We start from the raw sequence: 20,495 nt of genomic DNA, 5'->3' as shown, positions 1-20,495 counted from the left end.
TCACATGCACACGTGCACTCTCTCCCTCTCTCTCTGAAAATAGATATATAAGCTTAAAAAAAAAGATAAAGAGAGAACAGAAGGTTTAATTAAAAAATAAAACAAGGGGCACCTGGGTGGCTCGGTTGGTTAAGCGTCCGACATCAGCTCAGGTCATGATCTCACCGTCTGTGAGTTCGAGCCCCGCATCGGGCTCTGTGCTGACAGCTCAGAGCCTGGAGCCTGCTTCAGATTCCGTGTCTCCCTGCCTCTCTGCCCTTCCCCTGCTCATGCTGTGTGTCTCTCTCAGAAATAAATAAAACATTAAAAAAAAAATAAAACAAAACAAATAAAACATTCACCCAAGGGAGCTCATGTGGTAAGACATTCTTTTTTTACTTTTTAAGATTAAAAAAAAAATTATTATTTAAAAAAAATTTTTTTTAATCTTTATTTTCGAGAGAGAGAGACTAGGGTTGGGAGAAGGGCAGAGAGAGAGGGAGACATAGGATCCGAAGCAGGCTCCAGGCTCCGAGCTGTTAGCACAGAGCCCAACATGGGGCCTGAACTCACAAACTGTGAGATCATGACCTGAGCCGGTCTGCCGCTTAATCGAGTGAACCACCCAGGTTCCCCTGCTTGCTACAATTTTTTAAAAGTTTATTTATTTTAAGAGAGACAGTGACAGCACAAGCAGGGGAGGGACAGAGAGGGGGGGGGGGGGAGAGAGAATCCCAAGCAGGCTCTATGCTGCCAGCACAGAGCCCGATGCAGGGCTCGAACTCACAGACCGTGAGATCACGACCTGCGCCGAAACCAAGAGTCGGGCGCTTCATCTCCCCAGGCACCCCAGCTCGTTATAATTTTTAAATGGATTGAGAAATATTTTAAAATTTCTGCTTTCATTGATAACGTGGCAAAGACAGAAGCAATAAGCAAAAGCTGTGGGGTTATCCTCATCACCTTGAAGTGCTGAAGGGGGTGCGGGGACCAAGAAGTGTGGGAACCACTCGTCTTGCCTACAAGCTCTGCCTGGAGATCCGTGTCGAGAAGGATTCCGAGGCTGCGTCTGAGCTCAGCGGGGGACTGCGGCGGGCGCTGGCCATTGCCAGCCACCTGTCCCTCCCGCCCCGCCCCTGCCCTGCCTCTCAGGCAGGTGGAGCGGCGCCAGGGTCGGGGCCCGACGGGACCGCGGCGCCCACGGCTAACTCACCGCTCCTTCCTGAGCAGCTCCTGGCTGATGAGGACCAGCTGGCCCGAGGCGTCGTGGGTCTTCTGCGACACGGCTTCCAGCTCAGCCTCCAGGCGCCGCTTCTCCTTCTGGAGGGTTTCCGCCTTCTTCTCTCCCGCCTTGCACTTCGCCTCCAGTGCTGAGGTCGGCCGGCAGGGAAAGCAGAGAGAGGGGCAGGATCGCCATGGGAATCTGTCCCACCCGGGGGGGAGGGGGGGCGGCGGCGAAGGCCCCGGGCAGGGAGCCGGGTTTCTCGGGGGGACCACAACGACTCCACACACTCCACTGAGCGGGTCTCTCTCGTCCTGCAGAGCCGGGCAGCAAGGGGCCGAGAGGGTAGCTGCACAAAGCAGGCCACGGGCCCCAAGCACAGCAGCGCAGGCCCTTCGGGGTCGGGGGAGCGGTCCGCCCTGCCCGAGACAGGACCCGGGCGCTTACGACCGTGTCCTGGACGAGGGAAAGCAAAATCTTCACCTCAGCCTTCCTTGGAGGGGTCTGAGGTCAGCTGACCTTGGCCGGGACCAATAAGGCCACGTGAACGTGGTGGGAACTGGACAGAAGTGGGGGTGGGAACCATTCCCCAGGAGGGGGGCCGTCTCGTGGACACCACCACTGGCGTTCTGGTGGGAGAAGCCGGGCCGGTTCACGAAGTCACCAATTCCAGACCCCTGCCTCTCCCCGGGCTCCCCCTCTGTCCTCGTGTCCTCTGTGTCTCGTCCCCTGCCGCGGCCGGCATCCTTCCCCCGGAATCTGAAATCCTGGTACTTCAGCTAGAAAGGCACCGGGGGCAGCAGCCACTCTATCTTTGTCACCCGTGAAATGGTCCTCAAGACCAGAGAGCAACCTGGTGGAGTTCACTGAGAGAACACGGAGAACTGGCTCCGGGGGAAGAGGCCGGCCGGGGTCCTTCATTGTCTCATGGACACTGTGGGGTCCACACCGGCCCTCTCACCACGGCTCAGGTGCAAACCCAGTGCGGGTGGACTGGCCCATGGTGCCCTCTCAGGGCAGAACGGGAGAGGGCGCCCTGACCCAGGAGCCAACCCACTCCACGCCCGACCGGCTGAGGCTCCCCCCCCCCCCCCCCGTGAAAGCCCCCCCACACCTGCCCTGCAGGAAGGAGACTTACCACTTACTTGGGCCCTGAGCATCTCGGTTTGGGACATCAAGGCTACTACCTCTTTGTCCCTTTTGTTCAGCTTGTCCTGCAGGCCTAGGGGAGGAGGGAGAGACAAGGGGTCTGTCTGCAGTGTTCCAGGTGCAGGGGCGGAGGGGGTGGCCTTCCCGCAAGAACCCTAAAACGAGGCCACAGCTGGCCTCCAGGGTCCAAACGCTCCCCCACACCAGCCCTCTCTCCGGGTAACCCGCTCTGGGTAAGAGACTCCTACACTGTGTGGTCTCGGGCCACTTAACTCTCAGAGTCTCAGTTTCCTCGAGTGAGAAATTGGGGCCCTGGTACCCGTGTCACCCAGTCGTGGGGGTTCGAATACTGGATAGCCTCAGAGCAGTGCTAAAAAAGATAATCTATGGAAAGCGCAAGAAACATTACATTTCTGTACGCTACTTTATAAATGTAATGTAATGACAATATAAATACCAATACGATTTTAGTTCTTATGGAACTAAATCAGCTGATTCTATTTTTGGTTTTGTTTTTTTAATTTTTTTTAATGTTTATTTATTTTTGAGACAGAGAGACACAGAGCATGAACGGGGGAGGGGCAGAGACAGAGGGAGACACAGAATCGGAAGCAGGCTCCAGGCTCTGAGCCATCAGCCCAGAGCCCGATGCGGGGCTCGAACTCACGGACCGCGAGATCGTGACCTGAGCTGAAGTCGGACGCCCAACCGACTGAGCCACTCAGGCACCCCTCTATTTTTGTTTTAAAGCTTATTTATTTATTTTGAGAGAGAGAGAGAGAGAGAGAGAGAGAGAGAGAGAGAGGGCACGGGCACTCACACGCACGAGTGGGGGGGGCAGAGAGAGAGAGGGAGACAGAGAATCCCAAATCCCAAGCAGGCTCCGGGCTGTCAGCACAGAGCCTGACACGGGGCTTTATGTCACAAACCGTGAGATCATGACCTGAGCTGAAATCAAGAGTGGGATGTCTGACTGAGCCACCCCAGGGGCCCCCAGATTAGCTGATTCTAGAGTCACCTGGACAATAAGCAAGACTAGCCGAGAGAGTCTGGCAAACACTTCTTCAAGGAGTTAAACACAGAGATGCCATATGACCTAGCAACTCGAAGGTGCACACCCCCCAAAGAACTGGAAACAGGCGCTTGCAAAGCACCTGCACATGTGTGCTTACAGCAACGCGACTCACAATAGCCAAAGGGTAGAGACAGACCAAACATCCACCAACAGGCAGATGGATAAAAAGTGTAGCATATGACGGCATATTACTCAGCCGTAAGCAGGAATGAACCTGGAATACAGTATGCTAAGTAAAAGTAGCCAGACATAAAAAGCCACATGTTGTAGGATGCCTTCTGAATTTTTTTTAATGTTTATTTATTACTTTGAGAGAGAGACAGAGCGTGAGCAGGGGAGAAGCAGAGAGAGAGGAAGACGCAGGATCCGAAGCAGACTCCAGGCTCTGAGCTGTCAGCACAGAGCCCGACGCGGGGCTCAATCTCACAGACTGTGAGTCATGACCTGAGCCGAAGTCGGCCGCTTAACTGACGGAGCCACCCAGGTGTCTCGGGATGCCATTTATGTCGATATCCAGAATGGGCAAATCCAGACAGAAAGCAGACTAGTGGTGGTCCGAGGCTGGGGAGTGACTGATAACGGGTAGGGGATATCCTTCTGCAGAGATGAGAATGATTTGGAACTAGACAGAGGTCGTGGTCACACAAGACCGTGAAGGTACCGAATGCCCACTGAATTGCTCACTTTAAAACAGTTAATTCTATGTTAATGTTGCATCAGCTTTAAAAAAAAAAAGAACAGGCAAAAAATTTTGAAAAAGCAGAGCGGGAAAGGCTAGGCTTGCAGTCATGATGATATGAAGCTTCAATAATCAAAACGTTATAGAACTGGCCCACGAACAGACAGGTGACTAATGGGATAAAAGGTCCAGAAATAAAGTCAGTTATATAAAGGAATTTGAAGGTGGTAAGATTAGTAATTCGAATCAGTGGAGAGCTTGAAATGAGTTTTTATTTATTTTGAGAGAGAGAGGGAGTGCAAGCGGGGGGACGGGGGGCGCAGAGAGAGAGAGAGAGAGAGAGAGAGACAAAGATTTTGAAGCAGGCTTCAGGCTCTGAGCTGTCAGCACAGAGCCCAAAGCGGGGCATGAACTCACGAACCACAAGAGCATGACCTGAGCCAAAGTCAGACACTTAACCGGCTGAGCCACCCATGTTCCCCTATTTATTTTTATTTTATTTTTTGAGAGACAGAGAGAGAGAGAGAGAGAGAGAGAGAGCCCATGTGCACACGTGAGCAGGGGAGAGGCAGAGGGAAAGGGAGAGAATTTTAAGCAGGCTGCACACCCAGCACAGAGCCTGATGTAGGGCTCAATCTCACGACCCTGGGATCGTGACCTGGACCGAAATCAAGAGTCAGCAGCTTAACTGACTGAGCCACCCAGGTGCCCCAGAAAAGACTGATTTGAAACAAATCCGCACGGCACATACGACCCTGAGGAAAGTCCAAAGACAAACCACAAATGGGGAAGGAATGTTTGCAATGTCGTACATAGTTTGTAAAAATCAGCAGAAAGATGAACAACCCGCGAGGAACAACACGGGCAAAAGACGCCAAGAGGAAATGGAAAGGAAGCTTCGCTCACAGTAAGAGAGAGGCAAGGTGACGTTATCTCACGGGAGAACCACTCGGACTGGCAAAGGTCACAAAGTCTGATGCAGTTTGTTGGCGGTGAGGCTCGTGGGGAAACACACTTTGAACCACAGCGTTCGGGAGTTAAAACCGTTGGAGACCCAAAGAGGGGAAGGTAATTCACTGAAGCGGTGTTGACAATAGACAAAGACTGGAAACCGTGGATAAGAACGGCCTCCAAGATGCGGCATCATTAAATGGAAAGGAGAAAGGGGGGCTGGACAGCAGGGAGGCGTGGTACCATCCGGCACTTACGGGTTTGGATGTGCATAAACGTGTCTGGAAAGTAAACTGAGGTTGGCCAACGCGGTGCCTTTAGGGAGGGAACTCCGGCAATGCGGAGGGGGGACAGGGGTGGGGGGAGGCGGTGAGCAGAGGGTGGGCAGATGATGGAGAACAAAAAGCCCAGGGCCCCACCCAGCCCAGCAGCCACTCACCCTCCACAGTCTCCTTCATCCTGACCTTCTCCCCTGAAATGTCGTTGGACTCGATCATCTGAAAGAAGGCTCTGGTAAGAGGGATTCTTGGCCCCTGCCCCTGCCCCTGCCCCAGCCAGCCCACCTCATCCCTACACAGGGTGGCTCTCAGGGACTTGGTGCGGTGGCAAGGAGCAGAGATGTTCTCGGTCCTGCCTCCCTGACAAGAGAGGACCCCCGCCTGCCTCCAGCGCCCCTGAAGGCTGTTTGTGCAGCTTCCGTGTGAACACCTCCCACTCCTTCCTTTGTTGAAAACGTCTATTATATTAAACACATGTCTCCTTCCCGGGGACGCCCACAGAGATTAGTCCTGGAAGTCTGTTTCCATCATCTTCCAGAGGCAAAACCCCAGCCTTGGTTTCCACCCGTAAAAGAAGCATCGGCTGCCCGAGGGCTGCGAACGAACGCAGAGCACGCCCCGGGGCCAGCTCCCGAGGAACTTTAATAAATGCTACTTTTTAATAATAAACCCAGAAACCAAAGAAGAAAAGATTAAGAAAAAAAAAAATCTGAACGGCAAACATTAACAGGCTCCCCACGGCTTCTTGGAAAAAAGTTTTCAGCCTCCTGCCCAAGCAGGCTCTCCTCTGAGCATGCTGTCTGCCAGTCTAACACTGTGGATCAGACGGGCCCAGAGCTGAGCAGGCAGTCACCTCCATCAACCTGCCGCTCATACTTCTGCTCATACGTCCCCAAGCCCCTTTTTAAGTCTCAGCCCATCGTCTCTGCACTGAAACCCCTGCATCTGGGGGTCACGTGGGTCCCGGCCAAGGCCCCAGGCGTGTGGAAATGAAGAGAAGGGCCTTGCTGAGATCACCGCCCACTCCTCGGCCTAAGGTCTGTGACCGAGGGGAAGGGGGCTGTCCTCTGGAACCACAGCAGTCTGAAACCTCCTCTGCTACAGGAGTCCAGTTGCTGGGGTCCCAGGCCTGCCTACCCCTGCTCTGAGAAGGCAGTGAGGCCATTTGCACACAAGCTGCTCAGAGATGGTTCCTTTTCTCTCTGCCCAGGATCCTGGGACAGCACTTACTAAAACAGTCCCTCCCTGGGAGAAAGGGGGCAGAAAAGGCTGCCACCCTGGGAGGCCAAGGCATCATGCAGGCAGGACTCCTTTTGCGAAAAAGGTATCCCGTTCCTTGAAACTCCCCAACACTTCCTTATTGCTGGAACGCTAACTGCTCGTTCAAAGGCACAAGGGGAATCAGAAGCTCGCGAAGCCCCAGGGCCCATATGAAGGCAATGACCATGCTGCCAGCTGTCCTTCGGGTAGGGTTTGACTTTTGTCATCCTGGGCACCCTTTGTCGGCCTCCAGCTGTGGGGCTGGACTTGACCTCGGCCTCTGGTGGGCGGGAAACCCTGGGAAAGTTTCTCCGTCTCAGCCTTGGTTTGCTCATCTGTGAAACAGAGCGCACGCTGACCTAGCAAGAGTTAAGGTGAGAAAAGGCAACGTCGATCCTGACCCCCCTCCACCTCCCAGCGCCCACTCTGGAGGCCCCCACACTGTGGCCGCTGGATGGCTGCTCGGGCTCATTAGGACTGGCGAGAGGGAGCCACCCGCAGCTCAGGTCACCTGGGTCGGCATCAGGGTGGGAGACGGGACACCCACCCCTGGGGACAGGCAGAGCTCGAGCCCCACGGGGCTCCTGGCTGCTGGCACCCGGGGGAGGGCCGGGAGCCTGCGCGGTAGGACACGTGTGGGAGACGCAGAGACCCGGGGATCGGGAGGAAGCCTGTGCTCCGTGCTGGGGTACGCATCTCTGCAGGCCTGGGCTGCGGGGACCCAGCCAGGTCAGCTCAGACCACCTCGGGTCCCCACGGTCACCCTGCACTACTGATGGAGGCACGAGAGGCGCCCTCCGTTCTCGCCGGGCCTGGCTGGGAAGAGGGGGCCGGCCGACACCGGGGCCCCCGTGACTGTGGGGGCTCCCCCCGCCCCACCCCTCCCGCCCGGCAGCAGAGGCGGCCGCCTACGTTGCCGTGCTGGGATGAGCGCAAGGACTCCACGGCCTGCAGTCTGTTCTCGGCAACCAGAAGCCTCTCCCGCAGCCTCTCGGCCTCCTGCTTGCTCTGGGCTTCCGACCGCTGGAGCAGCTCGTGGTCCAGCATCTTCTTCTCGGCCAGGGAGATCTGCTCCTTGAGGAACTCGATGGCCTGCGCCTGGCCCCGGTACTCCGCGTCCAGCTTCTCCAGCTCGTGCACCCGCAGCTCGGCGTCGCGGCGCTGGTCCTGGGCCTCCTGCAGCTCCAGCCGGTGCTGGCTGGCCTGCACCTCCAGCTGGGCCTGCCAGTGCTGCCGCAGCCCCGCCAGCTCCTCCTGGGCCTCCTGCAGCTTCTGCCGCAGCCCCTCCTTCTCCTTGACGTGCACGGCGGTCTCGATGTCGTGCTTGGCTCGCAGGTTGCCCAGCTCCAGCTGGTGCTCCATCTTGATGCCCTCCATCACGGCCTTCAGCTCCCCAATCTCCTTCTGCTGGGCCCCCGGGCCCGAGTTCAGGGTGGCCTTGAGGTCCTCCAGGGACTTCTGGTGGTCCGAGGCCAGCGAGTCCAGCTTGGACTTCCAGTTGTCCATGAGCCCCATGTTCTCGCTGGTGGCCTGCTGCACCTTGGCCTTGAGGTCCACCACCTCCTGCGCATACCTCTCGTTGGCCGCCCGCAGCTTCTCCACCTCCGCCTGGTAGGCCCGCAGGGCCTTCTCGTATTTGTCCCGCAGCACGCCGCTCTCCCTCTGGTGCTCCTTGCTGGCCGACAGCAGCCGCTCGCGCAGCCGCAGGGTCTCGGCGGCCTCGGGGTGGTCGGCGGGTGGCGGGCCCGAGTGCAGCAGACATTGCTGGAGCTCCTTGATCTCGCCGCGCCGAAGGCTCAGCTCCTCTTCCAGCTGCAGCACGCGCGACTTCTCGGCCACCGTGGTCAGCTACCGGGGAGAGAGGGAGACCGAGGTCAGCGGGCCGGCGGGAGGGCGAGGGGCCGTGGCCGGAGCAAGGGCGGACCCCGGCCCCGCGGGGGAGGTTCGCGGAGGGGAAGGGTGCCCACCCCGCCTGGGCGTCCCAGCCTCCGGAAGGACTCCCTGGGCTTGTGGCCCTGTGATTCCGGGACGGGACGGTCCCCGCTGCCCTTGGTGGCTTGGGACACATCAGTGGTTAAAAGAAACCACTTGTTGGAGGTTCTGGCTTTCTTTAGGAGGGAATTTTGCATTATCTGGCAGCCGGATGGGTCGATTCGCAGAGGGGCTGGCCAGAGAAGGGTCTGGTTTAATTGAGGCGGTACAAAGTTAATGCTCTCAGACCCACCTCCTGATGGAAAACTGAGATCAGAGGCTCCATCTTCCAAGAACCCATATGGATCACGACAGTGGTCACGGATTTGGAAACAGTACATTCATCGACACGTTTTAAGTCTTTCGCTAACTTAAAACTGTTTCTGAAGGTGACCTGTAGTTCAATAAACCTGCTTTTGTTTTTATAATCAGGCTGAACCCTAGATCAAGGCGCCTCAGTGTGGGGGGCTCCAGCCTGTCAACTGTGACTGGGTCGGTTTCTGCAGGTAGAGCCTCCATGCACATATGTGTGTGTACCACACGAGCACGTACGGTCACCCAGCAACGGCCAGGGTGTGCAAAGGGACCCGTGTGTGTCTCCAGACTCCCCCCGACACACGCACACACTCGCGTGCCGAGGCGGGCCTGCAGAAACCGACCGTGGCTCGCCCCACGGCTCTCCCTGCTCAGATGGTTTGAACTAATCACTGCTAGCTGGCTGTTTAGCTCCACTGCCAGAACCGCAGCTGGCCTGGGCTGGCCAGCTGTTTGGACGTGGGTACCTGCACAGGGGGCCCGGCCCCGGGAAAGGTATGGTGGGCACCGAGGGGCCAGCTGGGCCCAGAACCCGGACCTGGGCCTTGGCAGGACCTCCCCCTTGCTCCAGCAGACATTTCCCTAGTCTGCTGTATCTCACCAGCCCCACCCTGGGTCTGACACAGAACCTCACGCCCTATGGACATCCCCACTCCCCAAAAGCCCCAGGTCCTTCTGGCTGGCCCCTCCTGCAACCATAGTTAAGATCCCCTAGGGGGCGCCTGGGTGGCTCAGTCGATTAAGCGGTTAAGCTTCAGCTCAGGCCATGATCTCAAGGTGCGTGAGTTCGAGCCCTGCAACAGGCTCGCTGCTGTCAGTGAAGAGCCTGCTTTGGATCCTCTCTCGCTCAAAAATAAATAAACGTTAAAAAAAAAAATACCCCCCTAGGCTACAGAAACTTCGGTCTGCAGCCCCCTGACCACCCACCTTCCTCAGCCTCCCCAGCCCAGGGAGACGGGAGGTGCCCCATATAAGGGGCAGGACGTTCCCGAGAGGCACCCCATTTCTGAACATGACAAAGCCTTGCTGTGGCAGTGCATGGGGCGGGTGGGGGGGCGGGGGTCTCACAGGACATTCCCAGCCAGTGGGACCCTGAGCCGGGGCCCGAAGTCCCGGACAATCAAGACCCCCTGCTCCCCAACGGGCGTCACGTGGCAATGGGGTGGAAGGGTTCCCAAGCCTCGACTTCCCTCCTAGAAGGGGCTCAGAAGCCAAAACAATGAGGAAAGCAGCCAAAGACAGAGAAAATAATAAAACAGAGAAGCCGAAGGAGGCGTGATGGGGCCGGAGGGCGGCGTTACCCTGTTGTCGGCTAGTTCCCGGAGCAGACGCTCGGCCTGCGCCTTCTCCAGTAGCAGCCTCTGTTCCAGCTCCCCAATGCGCGCGTGCTCCAGCTGCGTCTGGGTCTGGTCCACCCGGGGCGGGTGGGGAGGCGGGCCAGGGGAGAGGAGTACAGGGCAGAGGAAGCCAGAGGAAGAGAGAGAAAAAGAGAGAGAGAGAGAGAGAGAGAGAGAGAGAGAGAGGCGGCGTCATCTTCCGTGAACAAGACAGGAGAGCGGGTCAAGGAGAGAGGGTGGCTCCGGGACAGAGGAGGTCTGGGGAGGGGACCGGGCTGGGTGGGTTTAATGGCAGAGGAGGGGCTGCCGCAACCCCGCCCCAGCCACCCTGCCCCTGGAGAGGGTGGCAAGAGGGCCCCGCGGTTCCTGCCGTGCTCCCCAGGTGGTCAGTCCTTCCCCTGGCGGCTCTGGGGAGGGGCCCCAGCCTCCTCGCGCTCCCCATCGGGCTACTGCTCATTTTAGGCACAGGATCCTGCACACGGGAGGCCCTCAGGATGGATGTGTCAGCAAATGAACCCAGGACTCCTGGCCCCGGGGGCCTGAGTTGAAAGTATAAGAACCAATCCAATGGGAAGGCTTTAAAAAAGTCTCTCTACCCCCCTTGCAAGGCCCTGCTTCCCGCTGCCCTGCCCAGAGCCCGGAGGGTCAGTGCCCACCCCCGGGGGCCCCGCGGAGGAGGCCCGGTCTCCCAAAAGCACCAGAATGCTTTTGCCCTAGCTTCACAGGCCAACAAAGCCCGACGTTCTCAGGGCATCCAGCCTGGCATTTGGGTTTCCTCTAACAGATCTGCGAGGGTGGCAGGGGCCAAGGGTGCCGGCTCCAGGGCCCCCGGGGCAATCTGGAGACCCAAGTTCATCGTGGGGAGAAGCCAGAGAGTCCTCCTCAGCCTCCCTCCATCCAGGAGAAGCAGTTTAAGGCCAATCTGTGTGGCCATTCCGACGAGGCGGGACTTGGCCACACACATGCCCGTCTCCGGCAAGGGTGACGGGGACAGTGTAAACCCATCTGAGAAACACGCTTGCCATTCATACAGAGCTAGAGAGATGTTAACGTCCTCTGGCCTGTGATCTTATGTCTGCCAGTTTTCCTAAAGGAACAAGTAAAAAAGTACTCTACTCTCTCTCTCAAAGAGGGCGGCAGGCCACAGCGCTAACGAGCAGCCATGCTCCGTCTCTTCCAGAAAATTACAGGCTGACCATGGTGTCTCTGGGGCCTCGCGCCCACCCTCCTCTCCCACAGAGGCTGGGCACCGCCACTCTGCCCGGGACCCACGCTAGGTGGCGCATGCCTGGTGGCTCCACGGGCAAGAAAGAGCCCGCAGCTCCACATTTCAAGGCAGCTTTACTTGGTGCTCCCAACAGGACTCCCCACACCCCCCCACCCAGCCCCATCAACCACTTTCCCAACTTCTAGACTCCTGGTCTGCGGGTTGGGGTCTCCATGGAGGCACAGGGGGGTCCAGTGTAATTGCTTCAGATGCTTGTTTAAGATAAACGCAACCACCGGACCCCGGAGGGCGGAAAATAGCCTTAGAGGCTAGATTTTAGGTGGGGTGAAGGACCTGGTCTTCCATCTGCTCTGGGGACACCGGGCAGGGTGGGAGGAGCGAGGCCACCACGTTCCTGCTTGTCACTCGCGGGTCCCCTGGAGTCGATGGTCGTAAAGCTACGGTCAAGCTGCGCGAGGCGGTGCAGGGGTGGCTGCGACTTTTGTCTGGTGCGCTAACTTTAGAACCCAACCCCCGCATAAGGGGCGTCTCAGCTGTCTCCCCGTGTCACAGGAGGGAGCGGCGACTCCAGAGTCAGAGCCTCGGGTGCAGAATCACACAACTCTGGCAGGCCCAGAACTCAGACGCCCCAGATGTCAGGACTGGCGTCTTTTCCCCTGAGCCGGCCTCACCCCATGGAGGGGAGACACAGATTTCTAGCAGCAACACGGGCCATCGAAGGAGGGTCCTGAAGTCGGGGACTCCCACTTCCTGCCGCAACTCAAACCCGGGAGCTCAGCCAAGCCTTACCTACGCCCTGTACTTGTAGCTCGTCTTCCCCTCGCAGACCCCGTGTCCGCACCTTTGCGAGGCACAGAGCCACCGCCTTGGGGTACCCCTCGGGTAACTGAGGGCTGGAAATGCTCTTTAATGGGGGGAGCAGATTCCCCACCTGCCCTGGGGGCTCCCGAAGGTCAAAGGCACACATCACCGCTCGTGACCTTCTCTGAGGTCTCACACAGCACAAATCAACAAAGAGGTTCTGAGTTCCTAAGCCCGGCCCTTAGTGTTACCGTGCCCTTCCCATGCAAGTGAAAAGTAACTAGCAAAATCATAACATGAAACCCCTGGATGATTAAACCACCACCACCAAACCCCAAGAAGGTCACGTCTAAGGCGGCTACCCGACGTCCTCACTCAGGAGGCAGCAGGGAGCGGTACGCACATTTCCCTGACGCAAGGTGGCAAAGATCTGTTCCAGAACCATAAGACACGTCCGCAGCCCGTGGCCTGGGGTCGCCACCCTGGGAGAAGCACTTGCCCGCACTCCTGACCTGTTCTGGCAGCGGGGACATAAGGGTGAGCGAGACAGAAAGGGTTCCGGCCCCTGCAGGGCACCCATCGCGGGGAAAGACGCCAACAATGCAGCACTACTGACGAGGCTCCGGGTTGTGGTCGGACCCAGGGACAAGGCACCAGGCAGGGGGCACAGGGGACGGAGGGAAGAGCAGAGAGGCAGAGGTGGCCTCTCTGAGATACAATTAGAGGCGAGGCCTGAAGGAGAAGCAGGAACCAGCACACGGAGAAGCTGAGAGGCAGAGCTGGGGGCGTCAGAGCAGCTCGGTGCCTGGAGCACAGGTGCACAAGGCCTGGGTCCAAGCGTCTTCTCTGGGCCACCCTGAAAGAGCCTCGGCTTATCTGGGGCTGTGGATCCGGATGGGTGAGCAGGGAAGGGGCAGGGTCTGGTCTACCTTTCCAAGAGATTCGGACAGATGTCTGTGGTCTGCTTTAAAAATAACACGAGAGAGGGCTGGGGGTGGGGGTAGCTAGGGTAAGACTGGCTGTGAGTTGATAATCACTGAAGCCCGCTGACGGGTGAATGAACCTACTTATGTAGGTTCAAACCTTCCCACCGTTAAAAATCGAAAGGCTGTGGCGGCACCTGGGCGGCTCAGTTGGTTGAGCGTCAGACTCTTGATTTCGGCTCAGGTCATGATCTCACGGTCCGTGAGTTCGAGCCCCACATCAGGCTCTGTGCCGACAGCACGGAGGCTGCTTGGGGTTCTCTCTCTCTCCCTCTCTCTCTCTGCCCCTCCCCGCTCATGCTCTCTCTCAAAACAGATAAATGAACATTAAAAAAAAATTTAACAAGCTAGGGTGTCTGGCTTCAGCGTGGAGAATGGGCAATGGAAGAACACGGGAGGAGACATAAGTGCCAACTCGGGGTTGGTGCACTTGTCCGAGGCGAGGTGCTGTGGCCTGGCCCGGGTAGGTGGCCGCGGGGAAGAAGATAATTTCAGAAGCAAGGTCAAGGTCAAGAGGACTTTTTGACGGAGAGATGAGGGAAAGAGAAGATTCAAGACGAATCAGCCGTGGGCCCAACTGCTGAGCTGGGTATCGGAGGGCGTGGGGGGCAGGAACACACGGCACGTTTGGGACGCTCTACTGGCTTGAACGTCGTCCCCCCACATCTCACATTCACCCGGAACCTCAGAATGGGACTCTGTTTGGAAGGTCTTCCTGCATGTGGTTAGTGAAGAAGAAGTCATCCTGGATCTAAGATGGCCCCAAACCCAGGGACTGGTGTCCTTATAAGAAGGGCCAAGCCAGAGACATGGGAACACGCAGGGACGAGGGCCATGCGGCGACAGAGACAGTGACGCGGTCACAAGCCGAGGAACGTCGAGGGCTGCTCGTGACCCTACCAGAGCTGGGAGCGAGGCACAGAACGGATTCTCCCTCAGAGCCTCCGAGGGAAGCCAAGCCTGCCAATCCCTTGATTTCAGACTGCTGGTTTCCAGAACAGTGAGAGAGTAAGTCTGCGTTGTTTTCAGCCACCGAATTGTGGTCATTTGTTACAGCCGCCCCAGGAAAATGCTGCAGGTGGCAGTCGCCCCCTGCTCCTGGCGGAGATGGCCAGTAGGCACACCGGTGTGGAGCTCGGGGAGAGACCGGAGGCATCACGGGCTCACAGAGGACACAGACTGACACGGACTGGAAGGTCTCAGGGGCAGCGCAGACCGAGGGGCGAACGGGCCCTTGGACAGGCCAACATTTAGATCAGGAAGGAGGCTAAGAGGCTGGAGCTGGGGAGTGAGGTCCGGAGGGGGACAAGCAGAGAGAGGGGGTGACAGCTGGAGGGAGACCAGGAGTTCGCAGGAATGTTCTGGGTTTTATTTTTGACTCTTAAGATGGGTGGGGATGAGTGGAACGTTGGGACCATTTGTGTTATGGTCGTCACGAATAAGATCATAACAAAAGCAGCAGCAAGGCGACTCCAGTGCCCCTTTGACTGACTGTTGCCGTCTATTACTGTCCCTCCCTGTGTCCCCCACTTGGAGCCGTAGGATCGGCTGAAGGGGGGGTGGCCAGGAGTCACACAGTGAGAGAGAGACACACACACAGACGTGCAGCCTGAGCACGAGTCAAGCAAGAGAAGAGGGAAGTCCCTGAGCAGAGAAGGAAAGGGGTTGGCTTGGCTCCTGAGGCTCTTTCTTGCTTTGCGTCCTTGAACTGCTGGTGACACTTCCCTGTAGCCTTCGAAGTGAGCAGGGGTCTCTGTCCCTTGCAACCACGGGCGCTTTTGCCAGAAGCCCACCCCAACTCCTGCAAGAGGGCAGCCGCCCAGCAGGAAAGCCAGCCAGACGCAACCACGTGACCGGTCCCCTTGGCTAAGAGGGAGACGTACAACAGATCGTCCTAACGCCAGGCTGGGGCTCCTACATCAGGGCTGCACCCCGACATCCATCCTTTAAAAAGGCTCAGGCAACAAAATCTGCTCCCAGAGGGGCAGCTGGCAGTGACCCTATACAGATCACACATGTCCCTCCCGATGAGCAAACTGAGGCCCAGGAAGGGAAGAGGCTGTCCAAGGTCAGTTAGGGCCCGGCCAGCGTGGGGAGGACTGAATCACTGTCCCCTGCCCCATCCGACAGCTCCAGCAGTCCTCGTCCCTTGTCGCCTCCCAGGGAGCAGGGAGGACCACAGCAGCGAGCCATTCCTGCCTGCCCAACCGTGGCCTCGTGAGCCCCGAGGTCTCCGTACAGTGTGGTGAGGAGAGCTGGGGCGGCGGGGGACGTTTACTGACTGATGGGAGCATCCCCCATCCCTCAGCTCAGGAGGGTGTGGAATGGAGGGCAGAAGGTTCACCTTTGCCCAGACCACCCGTCCAACAGTTGTAACTGAGGTGCCATCACTGGCCATCCTTATGGGCTGAGCTCAGGAACCAGGAGTCCTGGGTCCTGGTCCCAGGGGCTGCTGCCTTGCCCCGTGCCTGGGTGACAACCTTTGGCTTTCCGAGGCTGTCTGGCCATCTACAAGTTCTGTGACTCAACAGCAAGCTACCCCCAGCCAAAGTTTCACCCGGAATCCAAGAACCCAAGGGATACCTTTTAGGACTATTGTCCAACAAAGAAGGGACAGGGGAGTCCAGCCACTATGTCCTCAGGCCTCATCCTGGGGATACTCAGTTCATCCCGCCCAGGTGCAAAACAAAAGGCACCACGGCCCCTCTGGGGCTCCTGGAGCTGAGCCATCCCGCCTCTGACACCCAAGTCTCTTGTGACCTGCCCCCTCCCCATTCTCCCAGGGGACCCTCCTGGGTTTCTCTCCCCACATGCCCCCAGCCCCCTCCCAAGGGGCCAGAGTTGCTGCCTGGACCTCAGGACCATCTGCCCTGCGAGGGCTGGGCCGGGGTTGCTGAGAGAGGCGGGGAGGGGCGGTCCTCTGGCCATTACCTCCAGGTCTCCCTTGGTGATGGATTCCTCCTCCACTCGGAACTGCAGATCCTCCACCTTCCTGCAGGGGGAGACGGGGCTGAGCGCGCGTCGCCCAGAGCGGTGGGCTTCGCCCAGTGACGGCAGAGATGGGAGAGGCCACCAGGTGCTCAGATCCCGCAGAAGGCACTGTCCCAGGGTCATGGCTGATGGGGGCAGGACCTCCTGGAAAGCTCGGGGCCTCCCAAATTCCCACCGTGTGCTCTACTCAGAGGCCGCCGGCCTCTCTAAAATGGGGGTGTGGAAGCCAACGTCCTTCCTCCCTAGGGTGGTGGTGGGACCGGGCGGCAGAACAGGCTGTAAATGGAAGCACAGTGGTGCTGGGAACCTCACTGCCTACCGAACAGACCAGTCTGCGGGGACAGAGGGAAGGGGGGGGGGTCTTCCCGTGCCGACCTCATTCTCATCCCCTCCCCTCAAAATCGGCCAGGGCTGCTCCGTGATGAGGGCCCCCACTGCCCCGCTGCGGGCATTGGCAGACACCCTCCGGGAGACACATTCACCCACCCACACGCCAAGACAGCACAGGGGAGACACAGACACGGCAACAGCTCACAAAGCTGCTCTTCCCGGGGCCTCCTGACAGCTCCGGGCATACGGGTGAGGCGATGAGGCCCAGAAAGGGCAAGAGACCTGCCCAAGGTCACCCAGCAGGTATAGGGCCCTGAACACAACCCCCGGGGCATCTTCAAGTTTTTATTTGTCAGCATCAGGCGTGTCGCCATGGGAACCAGATGTGTGGGCCCCGAGAACAGTCTCAGGCAGATATAAATAAACTCTTCTCTCTCCAAGTCAGACCGTAACAACAGCCCGTGGCTCACAGGCCTCGGCTGAAAGCCCAAACCCAGACCCAAGGCGGGGGCTGAGGGTGGGGGCTGCCTGAGGCGTGGGGGAGCGGAGGGAGCCACAGAAATCTGAATATCAGCCAGGAGACAGAAGCCCCGGGCCGAGAGAAGCCCTGTCCCCTGTCAGCTCTGTCCCATCGGGTGACCCAGGATCAAGTCAGACCAGAGGCCCTACACCGAGGGAACCAGAGTCCAGGCTCGTCACTGAGGCAGGGGGGGAAGAACCGCATCATCACCAGCAGGCCGGTGGCCTCAGGCGAATCCCTCGCCTGCTCTGAGCCTCAATGTTTTCATCTGTGACACGGGGGCAATACCTGCCTCCTGGGCTCGTGGTAGGATTGAGAGAGACCTGGGACCAGGGAAAGCGCTCAGCAGGGGGCTGACACCTCGAAACATGGTGCTTCTCTGAGCCTCAGTCTCCAGACGCAGACGAGCTGGGAGTCGAACACACAGCACACAGCCCAGAGGGGTGCTCCGCGACGTGAACCGGTCTGGGGCGTGGGAGAACCCCTAGTTCAGCGAACCCCCCCCCCCCGCAGTCTGGATGGAGAGCAGCGGACGGACGTGGTGACTCCCAGGTGGGGTGCTTCCCTCCAGCCTGCAGAGATGGGGATCATCACCCCACTTTGCAGATGAGGGGCAGGGCTGCAGGGCTCACGCCACTGGTCGGGGTGACGCAGCCAGGGTGTGGCGGAGGTCCTGAGCCCGGGCTCCCCCTGGCCATCGCTAACAAGGCCCAGAGAAGTGCTCCCCGGGACCAGGGCAGGGGTGGCACACACCTTCTCTCCTCCTCCAGCTGGTTGGACAGGTCTGCCTTCTCCTTCCGCACACTCTCCACGAGCAGCCGGGCCCGCTGCAGCTTCTCCTCTGCTTCTGCAACATACTGGGCCCCGAGTGAGGGCCGGGACGGGGTCAGCCTCCTCCCGGAACCGGGCTCCAGGTGGCAGAGGCCACTCCCGCCACCACCACGCCCCTGCCAGCTGGCCAGGCACAGACCGTGGGCCAAGCTGCGAGGGAGGAGGGCCCGGCTGAGTGCCGGGCATGGCAGAGGTCAGCCTCTGGCCCACCGGTCCCCAATCCCCTCCATGTCCCTCAACCCCTAAGGGTCTAAGACTCCGCTGTCTGCTAAAGGCCTCTGTGACAGCCTGGCCTTAATGATTCCAGCACTTGAGGGTGGGGTGAGCCAGGCTCCGAACGGGGACGGGGACCCAGGAAGGATCTCTCACGCAGGAGACAAACATCTACATCAGGGAAGAGGAAACACTGGACAGCAGGAGACTCAAGGTTGCGGGCGAGGGCTCGCCTCCCTGAAATCCAGCACATGGAGCTACTTGAGGGCACGATCTGGAACGTGGACGGTTGTAGGCAAAAAACGTGTAGACGAGTATATTCAGACAAAGTGAGTAATTGGAAATAACCTGAACAACTACAGGGCACGGGCTAGGTCGGTAAGAACACGGCCCATGATGGATGGGAACACAGCCGTTCAAACAGGGAAGAATTTTCCGTGACCCAGAAAACGCTCCCGCTATAGCAAGTCAGAAAGAGCACGATACACCCAGGTTCCGGATCCATCAGGAGGAGGAGAGGTCTTCGTATCCTCTGCACACCCCTGGTTCTCTCTGCATGAGGGTGACTCACAGAACTGGCCCGGGGAGGCTGCTGGCGCCCTCTGGGTGCCCCCACCGCCCCGCCAGCCCAGCTACCTGCTCATGCTGGGCCTTGAGCAGGGCGATCTCCTTCTCCACTTCACAGATGTGGCTCGTGGCCTTGGCCACCTCGGCCCGCTCCAGGTCTCGCTCAGCCAGCAGCTGCTCGATGTGCTGCTGCTTCTCCTTCAGCGCCTCTTGCAAGGCAGTTGTGCCCGATATCTTGCGGGCATAACGCGAAGAGGTCTCCGTGAGCTGCAGGAAGGCGTGGGTGCAGGCAGGACTCAGGGATCTGGAGTACCATCCAGACGACAGCTGGAGCCCCTCAACTCCCAGGGTCCTGCTCCTCCCTGCCAGTGCCCTAGACAATCTACGCAGGGGGGAATCGCGATGTTTGAGATCCAAGGAACGCTCCCCAAATCTCAGGAGAGTCACAGCCTCTGACGGTCACGGCTCCTGGGCTCTGCCTCACGGTGGCCTCCCTCACCTGGACTGCATGCTCTGGAGACATCCTAGACCCCCAACCTAGACTGGGCTTGCACAGAAGACCCTCTGTCCAGTAGGGCAGCCTCACCTTCTCCCCTCACCCAGGGTGACTGTGGCAACCTTTGGACTCCCTGCTCCGCACCTGTATTGCCTACCCTCTACCCATATCACTTGTCCTGTATCCGTATGACCGACCCTCCTTAACTCCCAGGAAAGGGGTTAGGCTACTGATAAATCAGTAACACAAAAATAACAATAAACGTAAATGGATCAATCTTCTCTATTAAAAGACATGGACTTTCATCTTTTTTCTTCTTTTTCTTTTTCTACGCCCAATGTAGGGCTTGAACTCATGACCCTAAGATCAAGGGTTACATACACTACTGAGACAGTCAGACACCCCTAAGCTTTCATCTTTGTTCAAAAACCCCACAGAGGGATGGGGCGCCTGGGTGGCTCGGTCGGTTAAATGTCTAACTCTTGATTTTGGCTCAGGTCATGATCTCACGGTTTGTGAGTTCGAGCCCTGCATCGGGCTCTGTGTTGACAGCTTGGAGCCAGCTTAGGATTTTCTGTTTCAATCTCTCTTCCCCTCCCCCACTTGTGTTCCTGCTCTCTCTCTCTCAAAAATAAATAAATAAACATAAAACAAAAAACAAAAAGCAAAAAACCAAACTCACAGAGGAATACTTGGAACCAGAGCAGGAGCAAGTCAGGGGTCACTGGCTCACCTGGCTCCTTCTGTCCCAACCCCTCCCCCCCCTCCCCCCCCCCCCCACACACACAGCAGGTTAACCCTCCCCGGCTCCACCCTCACCAGTCCACTGCGGCTGGGCCGGCCCCCCACGGAGGAGGCCACCGAACTGACGGAGCTGATGGAAGAACTGCTGGGGCTGTGGGTCAGTGCCGAGACACCCATGGCCATGCGCTTGGTCTTCTTGGCCTTGGCAGGGCTGGTGGACGGGAAGCCGATGCGTATTACCTTGTGGATGGGGGCGAAGAGGCCAAACTTGGGCGGGCATTGGAAGTACCTGGGGAGGCAGGACAGACACACGCTGCCGTCATGGTCCCACAGCCTGGAGCCACCCCTAGCCTACCTGAGCAGAGAGGTTTGGCCTTGGGGGTCCCAGCACCCTCACCCCACGACCAATGGATGGGACTCCCAGAAATAGAATAACAGTGAGTACAGTCTGAGATTCTCTGCAGCCATAAGTAGCCAGTGGGCATATTTTGGAGGGGAGGGGAATTATTGAGCACCCACTCTGTGCCAGTCCCTTTACATGAGTGCTATTTTCAATCCCCCAACCAGTCTACTGA

The 20,495-nt window shown here is 58.3% G+C and overlaps 1 protein-coding gene across 5 annotated transcripts in view; it reads right to left on the bottom strand.

Moving 5' to 3' along the window:
* Positions 1-20,495, bottom strand: part of CLIP2 (CAP-Gly domain containing linker protein 2) — a 75,458-nt gene that overhangs the window by 5,600 nt on the left and 49,363 nt on the right. For 3 of the 5 annotated variants that reach the window (XR_007147703.1, XM_047837966.1, XM_047837965.1), the window contains 9 exons: positions 19,996-20,209; positions 18,750-18,947; positions 17,823-17,926; positions 16,160-16,220; positions 10,181-10,285; positions 7,506-8,441; positions 5,495-5,552; positions 2,340-2,423; positions 1,193-1,349 (listed from right to left, as the gene is read on the bottom strand). Coding sequence is in view for 4 of the 5 variants with exons in the window: in XM_047837966.1 (XP_047693922.1) it covers positions 1,193-1,349; positions 2,340-2,423; positions 5,495-5,552; positions 7,506-8,441; positions 10,181-10,285; positions 16,160-16,220; positions 17,823-17,926; positions 18,750-18,947; positions 19,996-20,209 (1,917 nt within the window). In the remaining variant the exon portion in view is untranslated. The other 2 variants (XM_047837967.1, XM_047837968.1) reach the window with 2 other exon arrangements.

The sequence above is a fragment of the Prionailurus viverrinus genome, chromosome E3 (genome assembly GCF_022837055.1).
Source record: "Prionailurus viverrinus isolate Anna chromosome E3, UM_Priviv_1.0, whole genome shotgun sequence".
Classification (NCBI taxonomy): domain Eukaryota; kingdom Metazoa; phylum Chordata; class Mammalia; order Carnivora; family Felidae; genus Prionailurus; species Prionailurus viverrinus.
The sequence above is the reverse complement of the archived record's forward strand: the minus strand, read 5'-3'. Positions and strand labels throughout refer to the sequence as shown.